Source organism: Maylandia zebra, linkage group LG6 (genome assembly GCF_041146795.1).
Source record: "Maylandia zebra isolate NMK-2024a linkage group LG6, Mzebra_GT3a, whole genome shotgun sequence".
NCBI lineage: Eukaryota > Metazoa > Chordata > Actinopteri > Cichliformes > Cichlidae > Maylandia > Maylandia zebra.
In genome coordinates this window covers 37,803,737-37,823,251 of record NC_135172.1, presented here as the reverse complement: position 1 = coordinate 37,823,251, position 19,515 = coordinate 37,803,737, and the positions used below count along the sequence as shown (strand labels likewise).

The window sequence follows — 19,515 nt, the reverse complement described above, 5'->3', positions numbered from 1 at the left end:
CTCCTGTTTAGACAGCTAAAAGACAGACTGCAGCATCCCATACTGCTTAGTACGTGTAAACAATGTGTTAGAACATATGAACCTCGTCGGGCTTCACTTACCCGGCTCTTTGCAGACCTCAACTGTAAGGTAGGTCAGTGAAATTGTTAATGCATGCTGTGTGTGATGTGTTTATCTGTGTTTGTGTGTGTACATGGTTACTCACATGCCTGAGCCATAAATTTGTTTCCATGATTTGATTCACCTCATCCTGCAGAGACAGAGTAGGAAAAGAGCTCATTAGCCAGCAGATGTGGGTGTGTTTGTGTCTGTCTGCTTGTGCATGTGTGAGACAGACTGTGTTGCTGCTTCAGCCTACTGGAGGGACTACAAGAAACGTGCACATCTTAGTCCTCTGTTATATATGATTAACCGAGAGGATCAATAGTGAGCAAGTTCCTAATAAATGAAAAGGTTACATAGTTTACATCCTCTACGCCTTGTCCTTATTCAGTTCTGATTTGCAGTCTTAATGTTTTTACATTATACAGAATCGACTTAAAGAACTTTGTAAAAGCCATGTCTTGAAGACAAACAGACAGGTGAAAATGTGTGCATAAACACACACATAATGACACATTCATGCAGTGCCACCACACCCTGACATTCACATCCAGGCGCTCACCTTTAAATTAATCTCACCTCGCTGAGCAAGCAGATAGAGGTACCTCACAATCCAGTCTGGAAAAAGGCCCCTGCTGGCAATTTCCTCTTAATCTCAGGATTTCCACTCTGAGGTGAAAACCTCTTTTCACTGGGGATTGCACAGCACCCCCACCTCCATCACCAGTTTTGAACTTAACATTGCCAAAGCACAGCAGCATTGTATAAAAACACTGTGAGGCATTTTTGGAATCTGTGAAATTGAACAGACTAAATAAAGTCTGCATTCACTTTACGCTTTCACTTCTCTCGTTCCACGGCTTATCTTCTTGCTCTTCAGTTTCAAAGGTAGGAAATGTGATCAAGATGTTCTTGGAATGACAACTCACTGTTCACACAGACTATCATAAAATGTTGAGAAGTTGCTATGAGTGACAAATGCATAGATACATTTGGACAAATACATAAAACAAGACAGTTGCAGAATGTAGAAAAATGCTTAAAACACTTTCAGCATTACATTACAGTCTTTAAAAACCCAAAAACCCGTGTGTGTGTGTGTGTGTGTGTGTGTGTGTGTGTGTGTGTGTGTGTGTGTGTGTGTGTGTGTGTGTGTGTGTGTGTGTGTGTGTGTGTGTGTGTGCATAAAGCTTACAACTTTAACCAGCTGGGAGATGGAGACCTCAAACTCCACAGTGACTGGGTCAGAGACATTCTCCACTGGTCTGATGAACTGATTATATCGTCTAAACAGCTTCCTGAAAAGTCGGTCCTCAGCCTTTGATGAGAGGCAGTCTGAGGGTGAAACAAAGATGTAACAGGAGAAATTCATCTAAGATAGGGATTTAAAAAAAAACACTGAGAACGCAACAAAGAAGGAACTAAAATAAAATAGAAAAGAAAAATGATATATATATATCAGACTCTTCTGAAATTCAACGCACCAAACATCAATAAGTCTTTTCAGTTTATAAAATTTATGAAGAACTCTCTTTAGATTACAACTTTTCTGCTTAGATCATCATAGTAAAGAAAGTGCTTTGAACAAGTCTGTGCCGTGAGATAACCTTTAGGGTGCTTTTCAGTATGTTTGAAATGATGAAAATTGAAGAATGATAAGTAAGGAAGCCAAGAGCAGTAATGTCAAGTTTCAATTCTGGCATGCTGCAAAAAAAACATAATAATAATGATGATGATAATTACAACAAAACATGTTGTTTTTCTAGTTTATTTGGATTTTTTTTTTTATTTCCTTTACATTTCTTTCTGATCATTTCTTTAACTGAAAATCTGCAAAAGAGGAAAATAAGGTCATCATTTCACTGAGGACACAGTTGCCTCACACCCACCTTCCACCTTAACCTCTTGAGCAACATTTGCAGTCTCACTGCTTCTGTTCATTTCTCAACACCTTCTTTCTGGACTGCCTAAAATCTTACTAGACCTGTTATTGTTTAGCTCAGTCACTGTTCATCTGTCTGACCCAAGACTCCGCAGTTCCAGTTCAGAATCCACTGTAATCCAGGTGTGTGGCACCAGTTGGCAGACAGAGTGAACAGCTACCTGCTACAATGTAGCTACCTAGTAGCATTGTTTCCTGTGGTTTCTTGAAAGACAACGTACTTATGTACATATCAGTATTTCCTGTAGGTTAGCTACAGCTGAGCCCTGAAGTCATGGATAATGCATAGTGGAGTTTCAAGCTTTGCAGTGCAACACGGTGACAGTGGATTTAGCATGCTTCAGTACAGTCTAAACAGGTATTGTTGAAAATCCATTGACTTGACATGAATCTAGTAATGAACTAAGCACCGCAGTAATTCATCATGAGGGAAGAATATTTTACTTCTGCCTGTTTGCATAGCACTGTGGACGGGTGTTACCATACTGAAGACAGCATGGAATATAAACTAAGTTAAACTCAAATAAACATGTGATATCTAAATGTAAATAAATCACTGTGACTTCTCTTCTCCTGAATAATGGTAACTATAGTTTGGTAGGTGTTGGAAGCTGTCAGTGTTCACCCATATGAGAGCATGAGTTATTATAATTTATCTATATATAGGTGTTTGTCAGGACTGCAGCTTAAGGGGTGTGTACGTAACCAAAATATGAAGAGCTTATTTACTTCCAGGAAGGAACCTTGAAGGCTTCAGGCCGAGTATCTGTCTATTTAGTGGGAAATGCACAGCAAGCTATTTTAACATAGTGCAGAGGAGCTGCAGACTGCAGCCTGAGGACAGGAGAAGAGGTGCTGAAAGTTTTTTATGTGTGAGGAGTGAGGGGAGCTGCTATTTCTTTAAGCTTGTTCCCCATTCAGGATTCAGATTTCAAACTTTTGGCTTCACTGTGGGGTAACGTGAAAACTCTGGACTCTCATGGAGTGTCCAAAACACACATGCCAGTATCATGGAAAGTGATGTCAGTACAGAAGTACCTTAAACCTGCATTCCTAATAATGGTCACCATGGGCAATTACTGTGGTTGCAAAAAGACTTCTGGTCCTATGCAAAATAGAAAAAGGATTTCTGACTTGACCTCTATTAACACTTGTTATTACACAAGTATGTCATTACAGTAGCCAGTGAACGTGTAGCTTTACAGTCAGATTCCACTGCTCTTATGTCACATCTGATTTCTGATTCTAAAACACCAAGAAATATCAAAACAGGACATTACAAATCAGTGGAACACATCACAGCAGCAGTTAACAACTACTTGGTACAGGTCTATGTGGCATACCATCTATGTGGACTCTCCTGGATACTAGTAACAACAGTATAATTGCACTATATATTGCCTCTTATCTTATAAGTTAAGGTTATAACGCTAACCAGAACTGCCACAAAATAAAAACACCTTAAAATTATTGCAGCATTTAGGACCAGCTGACCAACTGTCCAAAAATCATTAGCCATTGCAGCATCTTCACCAAGTGAAACACTGGGTGAGTTTTATTGTGAGGTCACAGGAAAATATTTGACACCACAATCCATAATTACAAGTAATAGCAGCTGTTGATTTTATGTACAAAAACAAACAAGTTGTTAAGGTGGTTTAGAAGAGAATAATTGATGAACGGGAATGGAAGAAGGTTATGAGCCAGGTTAACAACTTTCCTGTGCCATCACAGCAAAGCTGCTTAGCTGTGCTGTTGGCACAGAGTTACTGGCATGAGACAAAGTCAGATCACATTTGTTCTTGGCGTGATGAAAAGAGACCAAATATTGAATGAACATAAATGTGTCTGGTTGTGCTATAAACAGAAACTCTAGTTGTGTCTGTTTTAGTCCAGGCTAAAGAAGTGTTTGTTTCCTCCAGGATTCTGTGACTATTAGACCACATTTACTGTTACCACCAGCAACTACATCCATCGCCTAATCCAGCAGAGCTAGAATCTTCAATATTACATTTGATCTAGAATTTATTCTAAAGAAGACTGAAACTACATTCAGGACCAAGATAAATCAGTTACTGGGGTTGTGTAAGCTGTGCAAGTTTTCAAAGTGAGCTGTATCAAAGCAATACGTTTAAAGTTCCCCACACAGCTTGCTGCCTTGAAGCCAACTGAGTCACATCATTTACACTCCTGCAGTTTGTGAGGATGATCACCCACTTTTCATCCTTCAAGACCCCCCAGTGCTCTTGGAGTTGTCACGCAGAAATCCCGCTCACGCTCCCCATCACGCTCTATAAATATATCTAGATCAATACCACATTCGTCTCTGCAGGGCAGCTTGAATGGAGGAGAGAAGATGCAGGACAGAGTATTTTGCAAGGAGAATGAGGACACAAAATAAGGGACAAAAGAAACAGCTAAAACAGCAGGTACACAAAAACACAACAATTAAGAGACAGAAGACAAAGAGACATCTAATGTTCAGGAGAACTTCTTCACCTCAAAGACACAAGCAGATTTTACCTTCGGGTGTTTCATTATTTATTTCCCAAACTTTTTTGTTTTTTGTTTTAATAAACGCTATTCTTACTTGACTAACAGCAGTCAAATTGAGTTTGGGATACATGAGAGCAAAATGTTTTAATTAAAACGGACTTCTTTGGAGAAGTCCTTGAAATCCTGATGATGAAATATTGCTGACCCTATTACATCAAGATGCTTCGCTCAAAGGCAGAAGTCTTTATGCACAGAACAATGACACCAGAAACATAGCTTGTGTTGAACTTCTGATGACAGCCCTCTAGAGAAAACAACAAGAGAGGAAAAAAGGAAAGAAACACCAAGACAAGAAGTGGAGGGAGAGAAGAAGGGAGTAAGGGAGAGGAGAGACAGACTGGAAGCAAAGCCTTCTTGAGATGTCACTCAGAAGATTATGACTCCAGACTTCATAGCCTGCTGTCTGGTAGCTACTTAGCATGTGCTAATGCTGTGCTAAATAGAGTTTAAAGGGAGTATGGTAACAGACACTTCACATCTGATCCAAAAAAGGAAACAGTCCGTTGCACAATGACTATATTTTTCAGGATACAAGCGATAGACTGAAAAAGACAAAACAGAAAAGAATGAAATTTGAATTAAAATATAAAAGAAATGAAGTAGAAAAAAATGTTTGACTAAAACGAGCTGTCACGGTGCTTCATCTACTTGTTAGTATAATTACAAAGACAGAGCTGCTCCCTGCTACACGTCCACTGACTAAACCAATTCTTTGATCAAAACCTGGCATTTATACACACACTCGCTCTCTCTCACAAACACACACATATGTATGCCTACATTTAGCTTGGTCAGATGCATTCCCCATTGAGACTTTAAAAAAAACATGTTAAAGTGAAATGATCTACTCACTTTGATCTGTATTTATCACATTTACCCTCACTTGCCAATTATTAGTCCACCAGTCAGAACTTCCCAATTTTTAATGGACACTTTCATCATAGTAGGATTAATGCATCAAATTGGGTAAAGAGTGGGAAAAAATAATTATGTAGATAGGAACATATTTCACACACTTGTGAAAATTAAAATGAGATTTGTGAAAAGGTGCATAAGAACAGAATCACGGTCACACATGCGACTTTCTCTGTACTCAAAACTCTAACTAGATTCTTAGGTTTTGCTGTTGATAGTTCATTAAGCTCTCTCTCATATCTTACCAAGCACATGAGTCTGTCATGTGCTTGATCCCCAAATATGGATGTGCTGTATATAGAGCTATACTAAAGAACAGCATTTAAAAAAAAGAAGAAGAAAGATTCAGTAAGGCGTTAATCCCTAGCAGTTACACTAGAATTGTAATTTTAGCATGATTGGAGCTGAAGGAACTGTTAGCATTACTAAAAATACGTTATGATGTGCAATTCGTCAAATCCGTCTTTTGTTTATCAGGACACCTTTTTTTTGGATTTGATTAATCTATATGTTTTTCAACTATCCTACAAACTGTACTTCTGGTTTGGACCCAGGAACTGTCAATCACTGCTGCTTATTTTGGACTCCATATAACATAAAATCCCTCAGGGGATATGCCAGGGATGGTATGAAGGATGGGATTTTGATGATTTAGGGACAATGTGTTGATTTTAAGCATTCTGTAGTTAGGATTATTCCCTTAATATCCATCCATCCATCCATTTTCTATAGAAGTCTGTGGTCCCCACATGCTTCAAAAGATCCACCATCATCCCTGTGCCCAAGAACAGCAAACCCTCATCCCTGAACGATTACCGGCCAGTTGCACTGACCTCGGTAGTAATGAAAGTGTTTGAGAGGCTGCTGAAGAACATCATCTCCTCCTCCATCCCAGACACCACAGATCCGCTGCAGTTCGCCTACAGATCCAACAGATCCACAGAGGATACCATCGCCCACGTCCTACACACCACTCTCAGCCACGTGGACAAGAAACAGGGTAACTATGTGCGAATGCTGTTTGTTGATTACAGTTCAGCGTTTAACACAATAGTGCCCTGCAGACTGTTCACAAAGCTCAGGGATCTGGGACTTAACAGCCGTCTGTGTGCATGGGTGTTGGACTTCCTCACTGGCAGAACTCAGGTGGTGAGGGTGGGCAGGTGCTTCTCCAACAGCATCACCATCAACACAGGAGCACTTCAGGGATGTGTCCTCTCGCCACTGCTCTACTCCCTCTACACTTCAGACTGTGTGGCCACCCATGGCTCCAACACCATTGTGAAGTTTGCTGACGACACAGTGGTGTTGGGTGCCATCTCCAACAACGATGAGGCGGCCTACATGGATGAAGTGAAGAATCTGGCATCGTGGTGCCAGGACAACCACCTCCAGCTGAACGTCGGCAAGACCAAGGAGCTGGTGGTGGACTTCAGAAGGGGTCAGCACAGAGACTACAAGCCCATTATCATCAATGGAGCTCCAGTGGAGAGGGTGCAGTCCTTCAAGTATCTTGGTGTCCACATCTCCTCAGACCTGACATGGGCTGCCCACATTCAGGTCCAGACCAAAAAGGCTAGGCAGCGCCTGTATCACCTACGACAACTGAGGAAGTTCAGGGTCTCTCCAAAGATCCTCAGGATTTTCTATACAGGCGCTGTGGAGAGCATCCTCACACAGAACATGACATCGTGGTTTGGGAACAGCTGTGTGAAGGACCAAAAAGCTCTCCAGAGAGTGATCCGTACAGCAGAACGCTGCTGCAGGATTGCTCTCCCCCCGCTTCAGGACACCTACACCAGGAGATGCCGGCCTAGAGCAGCGCAGATACTGAAGGACCCGTCCCATCCTGGCAACAAACTGTTCCAACTTCTGCAATCTGGTAGAAGGTTCCGCATCTTCCGGGCAAGGACAGAGAGACTCAAGAGGAGCTTCTATCCCCAAGCCATCCGTGCCCTAAACACACACACCCGCCCTCCCACATCCTCTATAATTGACAGACAGGACTCTTCCAGACACTAAACCAAGGCACAATGTACATTTCAATTCCTTTAATTTAAAATATGTTTATATTGTCTATCCTGTAAAATAGTCAGATGTCTATTCATATTACAGTTTTTCTCGATTGCTTAAACACTGTAACCAGGCCTCTAAACTAAAATTTCAAAACCGTAACGCTATTGTTCAAAAAGCTCACCCATTTCCCTGAACTATAAACACTATTCCCTGCTTTGACACATGACTCAAATTTGGTGAACTGTTACTGCAAAACTCTACACACAAATCCCTACATTTTACAGTGCTTACACCATGTAGTCATTTAGAAAGCACTAGCATGCAATAATGTTAACTTACAGTTTTTTCTGAATGCTCAAACCCTAACTGTGATTCCTGTAGCACAATCTCTAAAACTATTCAGACTTATAGCAAAACCACTCACTGAGTTTGCAAAACTAAAAGCACAAAAACTGCTTTGCACTCAGTTTGCAATTTTGTAACACACACTTTGCAAAACTGTAGGCACAATTCACTGCACAACACTCAATTACCAAATTTCCAACACACTCCTAGCAAAAGTATACACATGTATGGCTATCATTAACACTAATTTGCCAACTGTCTGGCACACTTTCACATGTGAAAACTTTTTTAGATAATTAGTTCACTTTGCAATCAGCCTAAGCACTATAATACAGGTAAGCTGTGTGTGCGGAGTACAATGGAGGGAGCAGAAAGAGTGAGAAGTAGAGGAGGCCGAGGAAGAGGACGTGGAGGTGAAGAAGTAGGATGAAGAGGACGACAAGGACAAGGAGGAGCAAGAGGAAGACGAGGAGGGGGGAGAGGAAGATGAGGAGGGGGGAGAGGAAGGGTAGGAAGAGTAAGAAATAGAATTGCTGATGACATCAGAGCTACAATAGTGGACCATGTAATCAACCGTGGAATGACCCTGAGGGTAGCTGGCCAACGGGTCCAGCCTAACTCGAGCCGCTACACTGTAGCAAGCACCATAAGGACATCTTGAAATGAGAATCGGTGAGTACAGTCACTTCGCACAAAGATTTGTAGAACTGCCGTATGCCAATGAGAAACACACCAATACCATTGATGTAAAAATACTGAAATTGTTACTTTACAGAATTGCTAGATGACCAGATGCTGGGGCAGAGGAAGCATGTTCACTGCAGACCAAGTAACCCATATAGTCATTATGGCGACTGCAAATAATCCTATACTTGGAAATAAACACTTGTGTTTGTTTTGATGTACTTGAAGTTTGGATCCCTCTATGCTTATGGATCTATGACAGAAGTATGAGCTCAAACTGACATAGCCTACCTTGTGCACAGAGAAAGCAAAAGCCAGATGTGTTTTGTATTCATACCATCAGTGTGCAGTTGGCGCATTGTGTGCTTAGTAGATGATGGCTTGTGTGTACTGTTTGATATGGAAACACCATTTTTACGAAGGTGTGAAGAGTTAATCTAGCTGTGTTTGCTTTTACAAGAGAACTACAATGTTTTGATTATTGGGTGACAGGTTTTCTTATTTGTGTGAAGAGTTTTGCAAAATTAGCCAGTAGTTACAAAAAATGTGCTTAAGCAATCAGAAAAAACTGTAAGTCAGCATAGCTTGAGCTCAATTAGCACACAATTAACCAGGTGGAAACACTAGGAGTCAAAATTTAGCACACACCAATCAGAACCTGCGATGGATAGATAAAAGGGCCAAAGTCAGCTCATTCAGGTTTGAAACAATGGATCCAAAGAGATGCAAAGGAAGAGGACGTGGTGGAGAAAGAGGACGTGGTGAAGGAGGAGGACGTGGTGGAGGAAGAGGACATGGTGAAAGAGGAGGACGTGGTGGAAGAGGAGGAGGAGGTGGTCTAGGACAACAGGAAGGTGGTGGAGGAGGAGGGAGAGGTGGAGGAGGAGGAGGACGTGGTGAAGGAGGTGGAGGTGGAGAACGACGGCGACAAGGAAGGGGAAGAGCAAGGGCAAGAAGACAGTCAGTCTCGGATGAAATTCGAGCCACTTTAGTTGACCATGTCCTTGTCCATGGGATGACTATGAGGGAGGCTGGGCAACGAGTACAACCAAATTTGAGTCGCTTCACTGTTGCCTCCATCATCAGAACCTTCAGGGAGGAAAACAGGTAGGTGTACTTGCAGTAAGACTGCTTTGTACAGTAACGTTTAAGTTACTGAACTTATGTGTCTTGAGTTTCAGTATGTTTCCATTATTTGCCTGTAAAATGAATGTGTGACAGTTACAGTAATGAGTGCTTCTATTTTTGTAGGACACAGAGACGACCACCTGGTGGAGGCAGGTTAAGGCTTTTGTCGGAGGAGCAAGAGAGGGAACTTGTAAACATGGTAATTGCAAATAATGTAATCCGCCTGCAAGAGATTCAAAGGAGAGTGATTGAGGATGATCATCTTTTTCGAGGCATAAATGCCGTCAGCCTCTCCACAATTGACCGCATCCTCCGAAAGAATCAATTCCGGATGAAACAGGCATACCGAGTCCCTTTCGAACGAAACTCTGACAGAGTGAAAAACCAACGTGTGGAATATGTTCAGGTATGAGTTTTGATACTGTATAAAGTATTGTGTACCATCACAGCATGGCAGTTTATGCTGCCATTTCAGCACTCTTGAACTGTGGTTCAGGGTACCGACTGACTCTACTGTGTTATGTGTCTTGCAGAGAATCTTTGAGATTGAAGGACGGCCTGTTCCCCATGAAATAATCTTTGTGGATGAGGCAGGTTTTAACCTGACCAAAAGAAGGAAAAGGGGGAGGAACATAATTGGCCATCGGGCTATTGTAAATGTCCCTGGTCAGCGTGGGGGGAATGTCACTATGTGCGCAGCCATCAGCCAACGAGGGGTACTCCACCGCCATGCCGTACTAGGACCCTATAACACTGTGCTTCTCCTTGCTTTTCTTGATGGTTTAAGACAACATATGTTCCAGCTGGACTACAGGGAACCAGCACAGCCAGAGCAGCCTCACTACGTTGTTGTGTGGGATAACGTCAGCTTCCATCGCGCTGCTCTGGTTCGTGACTGGTTTACCAATAACCCAAGGTTTTCTAATATCTTTCTGCCTGCATACTCTCCCTTTCTAAACCCGATAGAGGAGTTATTTTCGGCATGGCGGTGGAAAGTGTATGACCGAGAACCTTATGTCCGTGTTCACCTCCTTCAGGCCATGGAAGAGGCCTGCCTAGACATATCAGTAGATGCATGCCAGGGGTGGATCAGGCATGCAAGAGGATTTTACCCCCGCTGCCTGGCCAGGGCCAATATAGCCTGTGATGTGGATGAGATTCTCTGGCCTGACCCAGACCAAAGACAAGATGCTGAGGTGGGATAATGTTTCTGGTGTGTGTTGTACTGTATAGTACATGAATGACAATGTGCCACTGTACATACATTGGTTGCGTCTTTTGTGTTTATCATGTGACAAGGGTTTTGAAGGGGAGAACCATAAGCAACCTATTTGTTTTGGAACTATTGTTTTGAATTAATTGTACCAGTGTGCAAAACTCTATTTTAGTGTGTGTGTTTTTGAGGGCTTGTGTTTGATGTCTGAGGGCAAAGTTTGGTTTTTCAGCAGGAGTGAATAGTTTTGGGTGTAGAGCTTCATTTTGACCTGGAAATAGGATGTTTGGGAAATTGAGTGAGATGTTATGGATTTGTGTTTACTGTTGTGAGGATATGAGGCGTAGTTTCAAGAAATGTGTTTTAGCAATCGAGAAAAACTGTAATGTACAGAATTCACCTGCTTGCTGCTACTACTGCACATTCACCCAATGTATATACTACATATATATATATATATATATATATATATATATATATATATATATATATATATATATATATATATATGTTCTTCCTCTACACCACCCCCCCCCCCCCCCCCCCCTCCCCAATTTTTTTGCACATGTCGAGGAGCGTGTCAGGCTACATTTCACTGTGTGTTATACTTGTATAACTATGCATGTGACAAATAAAGAACCTTGAACCTTGAACCTTGAATATATTGGGCCATGCTGAAAACAATGGCCTCGGACTTGGAGGTTCTAATTGTCATTACTGCCGCTTCATACTTGGGTGGGAACTGCTCCAATGCGAGCTACAGGTCACCACCTGATGAGACAAACAGAACCACATCATCTGCACAAAATCACCAAGGTGAAGGTCCACTTAGAAATTCTGCCCATTAAAATCTCCGAACAGAATCGGTGACAAAGTCCAACACCTCTTGGCAACAACTCCAACTTATTGCCAGCAATACACACCAAGATGTCGTTCTACTTGTACAGGGGCCAATGACTTGTAACAGCAAGGCAGACACCCTATACTGAACAGCTCCCATGGGATATCCCGAGGGTAACCTTTTTCCAACATTAATTTAAAACAGTTGCATTTTCCAACAAGTGCACTTTTTACAGTTGCCTAATTATTTCCTTGAGTGGGAGGAGTTACATATTGTCTCGAGATAAGCTTTGAATTATCATATTTATATTGCAGATTCCTAGTTAATTTCTCTTTTTTCCCTCTAATTGGATTATTTTCCTTAGCTTGGGCATGTCTTTAGTTTGGCCACCTTAACCTGCACTGCAAATATGGTGCACTAATCCACTGCTGTGATGAAAAATGGGGGAAAGAGAAGATTCTAAGGCCCTTTTATTTCTGCCTGCACTGCTTAGCTATCTTTCCTACAGAGATGTTCTAGTGACTTAAAGGAAGCATCTCAGTTTGTCTTTTGACACCACTGCACAGCTCTGTTCTTTACCGTTTAAGCGGATCATCTTTTTGATGGGACTCAAAAAATAAGACAGCTACAGTGTATGATACAGGGGGGGGGGGGGATATCCTGGTTTGAGTTAACAACATATACACTTAATGGACTCAAAAGTAGAGAAGCAGGAAACAGGAGACAAGCTGGTGTAGAGGAATACCAGACAGATAATGCTTATTGTTAAAGAAGAGACAGTTTTATTGGCCGTGTGAGAGGCTGGTGTAAGAGTAAGCCATTTAGCCTTTAGCCTCCCCTGAGCATGCAAATGCTTTTAAAGGAGAGTGAGAAAGAATGAAACAGAAAGGAATGGAGATAGACAAGGGTTCTTTTTTATGTACAATGCTTATATGGTAAACACTGTATAAAGCTGAAGTGTTTATTTTTCCTGTGTGCCTGTAAACTGAGCTGAAATGCATTGAATTTAAGTGACAGAGATTAAGTGGGAGTGGAAAAGGAGAGAGAGGAAAACAAGAGAAAAGACCGATGAGAGGAAAAGAACCTGAGAGATTAGTGAGTGAGAAAGAGGCGAAGTCACAGAAAAGTGAGAGACAGGTGCAAAAAGCCCAGGAAGATAGGATCGTGGAGCAGTGAGTGTGTGTGTATGTGTGTCCAGTTAATGGAATACCATGAGATGTGACTGATGCCTTTAACAGCAAAGGCTCCACACTTGTATTCAGGCAAAATCTACAAACAGCTTTGTTTGATTTGTCTTTTTTATTGTATTCTTTTTGTCCCGACGTTCTCAGCAGATGCTAATATTGGTCAAGCATAGCTCTTTTTGAAGGACTTATGACATTCATGCTCGACTGCACGCATTTCGCAGTTCTCATCCATTTTTAACTTTTTTCACCTTTGAAATGAGCAGATCTAATAGAAATTTCCCTGAAGGCATGCTCACAAAAAAACTGGGTTACATGAATTTGAATATGTTTCATGGAAGAAAAGCGCTCAGCCTTTGTAGTTCAATATCTCAGTGGTCCTTTGCTCATTTTAGCATGTGCATTTTGTCATTATTAGGTGCGAATGTGACCCTGACCAGGAATGTAAGTGCCCATATATTCCTTTCTCTGGATGTAGGAGAAATATCATTTTGACTTTGGGCCATGCCAGAGTGAGAAATATTTTACATGCAAACTGAGAAGCCCTTGTTTGATGTTGACAGGAAGTATCTTTAGCTCAATATTCCATTAGAAAAACTGTAAAACTGTAACATAAAGGATCGCATTTATCCACAAAATAAGTTTTAACAACTGACAATGGACACATTTTCACAAACATCACCCGAAGCCTTCTACTCTAAAAACTGAACTCCAACAAACAGGTTCAGCCTTTATGAAAACCGGCGGATGTGAAGCGAGGGATGCAACATGAGGTCCTCTCAACACATTTATCTGTGACTCAGTTCATATTTAGCCACGCCCCCTCTGCTCTGTGTTCTGCGCTATAAATGTTACCGTGATATAAGCCTCGTTACCACACAGCTGCCGTCATGCAGGCACACACAGACACAAACACACACCTTATCACCACAGTTCACTGACCGGATCATCAGTCATGCATTCAATTACATTATGAGAATAGCCTTTATTTGAATACAAGGGACAGTGCTGTGACTATATGCAAGTTAAAGTAACACACAATAGTAGCACTTCTGAAATCACCAGAGGCAAACTAAACATTGCTTGCTTAATTGGTGTTTACAGTTTGTGTGTTATCCAAATATATGGACACAACTGCAGCTAACGGTATGGTTACATAAGTTTTTCCACGTTTTGCACATTCACAGCTTTCAAAAAGGATGAATCCATGCGAGTAATATTAATCAGTGTCACAAATCACTAAAGACCATTACCACTGCTAATTTGAGATTAGGTGCAGCTGTGGCTCAGCTGGTAGAGCAGGCCATTTACTATTTGGAAAGTTTGTGGTTCATTCCAAGGTTCCTCCAGTTCACGTTGGACAATATACTGAACCTTCTCAAGTGAGATGTATCCATCAGAGTGTGAGTGAGTGTGTATGAGACAGATAAAAAGTGCTTAAAGTGCATAGAATAAAGCACTGCATGAATGTGTGTAAATGGGTGAATTTGGCTTGTAGTGCAGAAACGCTTTGAGTGCTCAGAAAAAGCAGAAAAGTGCTATATATATATATATATATACCCGTCCATTTACCAGTACAGAAGTTTGTATTCTGATAGTGTCTCCAAACTTAGTGCAAACTTTGTGCAGGCTGACTGAACACAGGGTCAGAAGTGAATGTTGAACTGCCCATGAGCCAGTTTTGGCTGTAGATTGTGCTGAAACAGAAAAAGAAGACGAGTGCTTTAAAATGTCCCTTTCTGAAGTGATGGAGTAAATGTTTGCGTGCCCAGCTCATCCAACTCATCACTTGGTCAGAGGGGAGTAGTACAAAGCAAGTTTTATGGGTCAGGAAGCTATGTCGAGCTTAAAGTCAGAGTTTTGTGTGTCATGAAAGAGGCTCTATTTTTTTTTTAACCTGGTTAAATCACCATGGTAACTTGTGCTGAATGCATAACCTGCTCAAGAGCAGAGTTTCAGTGTAAAATTGGAAGTGCCATGTTTTTATTTTTTTTTTTATGTGCAGTATGTATTTTGTCCTGTTGAATGTATTTGTGCAACTTGTTAAGCAGGAACTACAGTACCATCACAAATGAAACCCAGCTGTAAAGTTACAGCCTACAGCTTTACTGTGCAGTGCACATTCACTGAAATGTGCACATATTCAGCTGGTGATGCAGAAAATATAAATATAAATATATATAAATATTTTTTATATATATTTATATTTTTAGACTGGATTCTAAGCTTAGAATTGTGCTGCCAAGTCTTTCTTGTTTACTCAGCTGGAATTTCAACTACTAGAACACGTACCAAGAATGCCTTTTCCAGCAATAAAATGAATTTCGCTTTGATCTGCAGACAAACTAAAGGAATTTCCACGTCTCTGTTTTCAGGCTATGGCACAGTAACCTTTAATGTTTAATTGTATCCAATTTAAAGTTCAGAGCTCTAATCTGCAGCAGCTCCTCTTAGAAACAAACAGTGCATTCTGCATTCAAATAATTAACTGGAATAAAAATTGGGTTTTTTTTTTACCGCCCTGTGCACTAAATCCCAAGATTAACAATTTTCGACAGCATTAATCTTGTCTTATTTGCAACAGGATTTTATGATACTGTTATGTTTATGTTCCTTATAGAGTTTCTCTCAATTATATCATCATCTCTGATTGGAGGAACCAGCACTCAGTGGTCTCAGTTTTGGGACTTTGTAAAAACATGGGATTTGGTCATTAAATTATCACCAGGGAACGTGACATTTAATCTGATTATTAGAATTAATTTGTGTTCCTAAATTTATTTAAATGCCCCACATTGAAATTTTCCTACACTGTGAAGGATGAAAATCAGCATCATCTTAGCAATCTTGTGAGATACCTGGTCAAAATGCTTCAGCTTCTTTCTTAGAAGCTCACTGTCTTTAGAAGTGTTTATTAAATTTAGTTACAACAACAGATGAAGGGTCAAGTTTAGTTTTTTTCCAAAATTCATGTGACGTGATTCAGGTACAGGCGTGATATGGACTTGGAATAAAGAATGTGTATAAAGGCTGATACACCATAAGAAAGTCTGCCTGCCACCATGCATAAATCAGATAGCTGCTATTTATACCCTTGGAGCAAATGTTTACATTAAAGCTTGGAAATGCTGCAGCATAATTACTGTCGCTGAATTTATTTCACATAGTGGCTCCAGGTCAGATCCAGGCTCTCTGCTCAGCTGCGGTCAATGATTAAGATACTGGCTGCATATCAATAATCACAAATTCTTCCTTCCCTTTCATCATTCCAAGTTGGATGGCATCCTTATCTCCTTTCCTTGAGCCTCATCTCAATGCCTTTCCTTCTTTCTGCCCTGCCTACCCCTTTCTCTTCTTTCCTACTCTCTTTCATCCTTTATCCTGGCTTCCTACTATTTCTTCCTTCCATTCTCATTTCCTCCATTCCTCCTCCTCGCCTTGATTTCCTTCTTATCTTTGACATTTCATTCCTATTCCCTTCTACCCCAGCTATCTTTCCTTCTTTCTTCTATGAATCTTTTTGCACCAGATCTTCCCTCTTTTCCAATCTTTCTTCTATCTCCCCTCCCTTCTTTGTTTTCATCTTTATCTTCTTCCCCCCTCTCTCTCTCTCATGGCCCTTCATCCATTCCTATCTTCAACCCTTCATTACCCGATTTCCTCGCTTCCTCACTGTCTAGCTTTCTTTCCTCCTTCTATCAGTCATTTCTTGCGTCCTCCCTCTTTTCCTACCTTTCTATATATATTTTATGAATCTTCTCTGGACAAAGCTGCTCTTGTCTGAAAAAAAAACATACACTTTTGTATGTTTTAGTTTAGTCGATTATTTTTACTGCTAGTTGAAAATACCTTAATGATTATAAGTTTAACTTTATTACAACAATCAAACGAGCCTTCAACAAGATAACTTTAAAAGTATCTCATGCTAAATATGTAATGTTTTGTACCTATCCTTTGCTACAAACTATAAGAACAAACAAGAAATGAATACAACTTTTAATTAGTGTCGTAATTGGGGTGAAACGAAATAAGGTCACCAGATTCATCCGAAGACACGCATTGCTAGGAGGGTTTTTATCAAATGCCTGCAGCAGACCAAGCCCCCTCCTCCCGACTAAAACCTTTATATCTTCTTTCTGTGTGAATAAACAAAATTGGCACAGGCCTCGTATAACCTCCAAAAGTCTCGCTACCTGTAAACGGGGAAACGGAACTGTAATCTGTTTTGCTTAGTGAAATCACATCGACCCTTTTAAAACAAAATTAGCATTCATCAAAATTCATTTGCCTTTCTCCAGATTTTTCCGCATTTCGTTTTTGTTGACCTAGTGTTAGAGTCGTAAGAAAAGAAGTTTTAGTGCAAAAACCTAAAATTAATGTTTTGGCAGGAAATCTTTTGCGTATTTTGACGATATTTTTGCTAATTATTCAAATGATAAAAACGAGAAAAAGTTTGGAGTCGACATAGCGATGACCACAAAGCACTGGAGGATGGCAGAAAAAGACAAAGTTACTAAAAGACGCCTCGGAGAATGTACAGTAATTCAGCCTAATCACCCCAGAATCACCAAGTTAACTATCAAGACACTGACGCGCAGAGAGGCTCCAGTGTCCTGGAGCCTTGAAAACCATGCAGCCAAAAATCCTCATGCGTCTGTAATCTGCAGAATATACTATATAACTCTACCTTGAATAAACGCCACTCACCTTGCGCCTTCAAACCCACGAGTAAAAGCAGCAAAGTCCATCTCTCCACAGACTGCATCTCTCCCTCGTGTCGTTTGGGGATCCTGTTCACTTTTTTCCTGAAGGAAGCCTGTCTCTTTAATCGATGAGACGAGAAATAATGTGAGAGGGCGTGAAAATGTGCCTCTCTCCCCTGGTGTCGTCTATCTCGCTTTGTCGGTGCGCTCCTTCCTGATATGATCCCAACTTGACTTCATACGTCCCTCCCCTACGAGCGCAAAAATCTCCTCTGGCGCATCCATACGGATCAGCACAGGGAGGGAAAACCGTCCCAACATGCGCAAAGTGATCCCAACACTGAAATGTCAAAGATCGAAGAGGATATGAACCTAAACTTAAAAGTATGACACATTCAAACTTAAGTGCCACACGCATAATATGCTGTAATGGTTTTTGGGGGGCGCTCAGTGTGACATTGTCTGATCTGATCCAGGTCCAACAGTAAAATCTGCGGATACTTTATCTCATTCCAGCTGCTACATATTGGTTAGAAAGTTGCACGGCACACGCAGGACAGAATGATTTGTTTGTGAGACGGTCAGTGAGTTTTAGTGTGCGCTCTCCGTGGTGCTGAAGTGTCCACACAACAGCCAGTTTACTTTATTTGACTCATTTTTAGCCTTCACGGCGTTTTCTTGTTTGAAATAACGTTTTGGAGCACGTCCGCATAAACCAGCGAGTTCGAGAACAAGTACTGCATTAATCCAGCGAGTTTGCTGAATTCCAAAAACTGGAGCTAGACCCCTTTGCATGCTGTGTCTTCACCCGACCACTGAAGTGCAGCACTGCGCTGTTCTGAGGAGGAAAGTTTATCTGCTCGGAAGCATGCTTCCCTCCGCTTTGAAACACGCTGTTCGCATTATAAGCTCCCCAGGTTTCTGTTTACCAGCGCTGATTAAGTTTAATTTTAGCCCATGATTTTACACGCTTGGTTTGACGTCATCAAAGAAAGTCATTAAGGAGAGGAGGCTTAGCGGAGCAGTGCTGAAGTGAACTGAGCCGACACAAAAGCCTAAGGTGAGTGGCGAGAAAGGGAGTGACACATGACTCTGAGACGTGTCCGGGTGCTGCACACGCGAGCTGTCCACACCTGCTTGGGGACACAGACACAAACACACAATGGCGAACAGATGCTTCCTTCAGTCAATATATAGACAGAATGAAATATAGTTTGACTTAAAGTAGAGCATCATTTCCACATCAGCCCCAAATATACTGAAAGTATATCCTACTAAGATGTGTCGTTTGCTCAGAGGACACCGTCACTGGCTGTCAGGACAGTCTTTTCTACCTTACTTTTAAAGAAATAACTAAAAACTTACCTTTTTGTTTGTTTGGTTGTTTGTGATAAGAAATAAGTTACCCTTTAAAGGATGATGAGTAATATTAAAAAGATCTGGAGTCTTTTGTAGCTTTAAGGGCCCTTAAAGCAGCAGTTCTGTTTTAGTATCAGAGCATGCTTAATGCTCGTAGTTTAATATGATTTCAAAACAGACTGCACGTGTGTTATAATGTGTAAACTTTTAATGCCCTTTGACCTTCTGACATTTTAAAAGCAAGATCTTTTGGTCAAGGTTTTTGTATTGATATGTGGCTGTAGGCTATTGAGTACCAAACCAAAAGTCTTTATTAACAAAAAACTATTGAGCCAATGTATAGATCAAAAAGTTTATTAATATTACTTTATTTAACCCAAAATTACAGAGAGGTGAGTTTGCAAGACACAGTTACCTTCTAAAGCAAAACTAGAGATGACCCATGTGTAACATGTTTAAAATTGTGTCCTCCCTTTTAGTCAAACTCATCCATGTGATCTAAATAATCTGCAAGTCCATAAATCACA

The 19,515-nt window shown here is 40.9% G+C and overlaps 1 protein-coding gene across 1 annotated transcript in view; it reads right to left on the bottom strand.

Moving 5' to 3' along the window:
* The window catches only part of LOC101470744 (neuronal acetylcholine receptor subunit alpha-3), a 29,281-nt gene extending 11,346 nt beyond the window's left edge, over nt 1–17,935 (bottom strand). The window contains exons 1-3 of the mRNA XM_004538863.3: nt 17,634–17,935; nt 1,298–1,437; nt 206–250 (exon numbers count right to left, since the gene is read on the bottom strand). Of these exons, the coding sequence (XP_004538920.1) occupies nt 206–250; nt 1,298–1,437; nt 17,634–17,691 (243 nt within the window). The 5' untranslated portion in view covers nt 17,692–17,935. The remainder of the gene's footprint in view (nt 1–205; nt 251–1,297; nt 1,438–17,633) is intronic.
* Nucleotides 17,936–19,515: the final 1,580 nt, after the last annotated feature.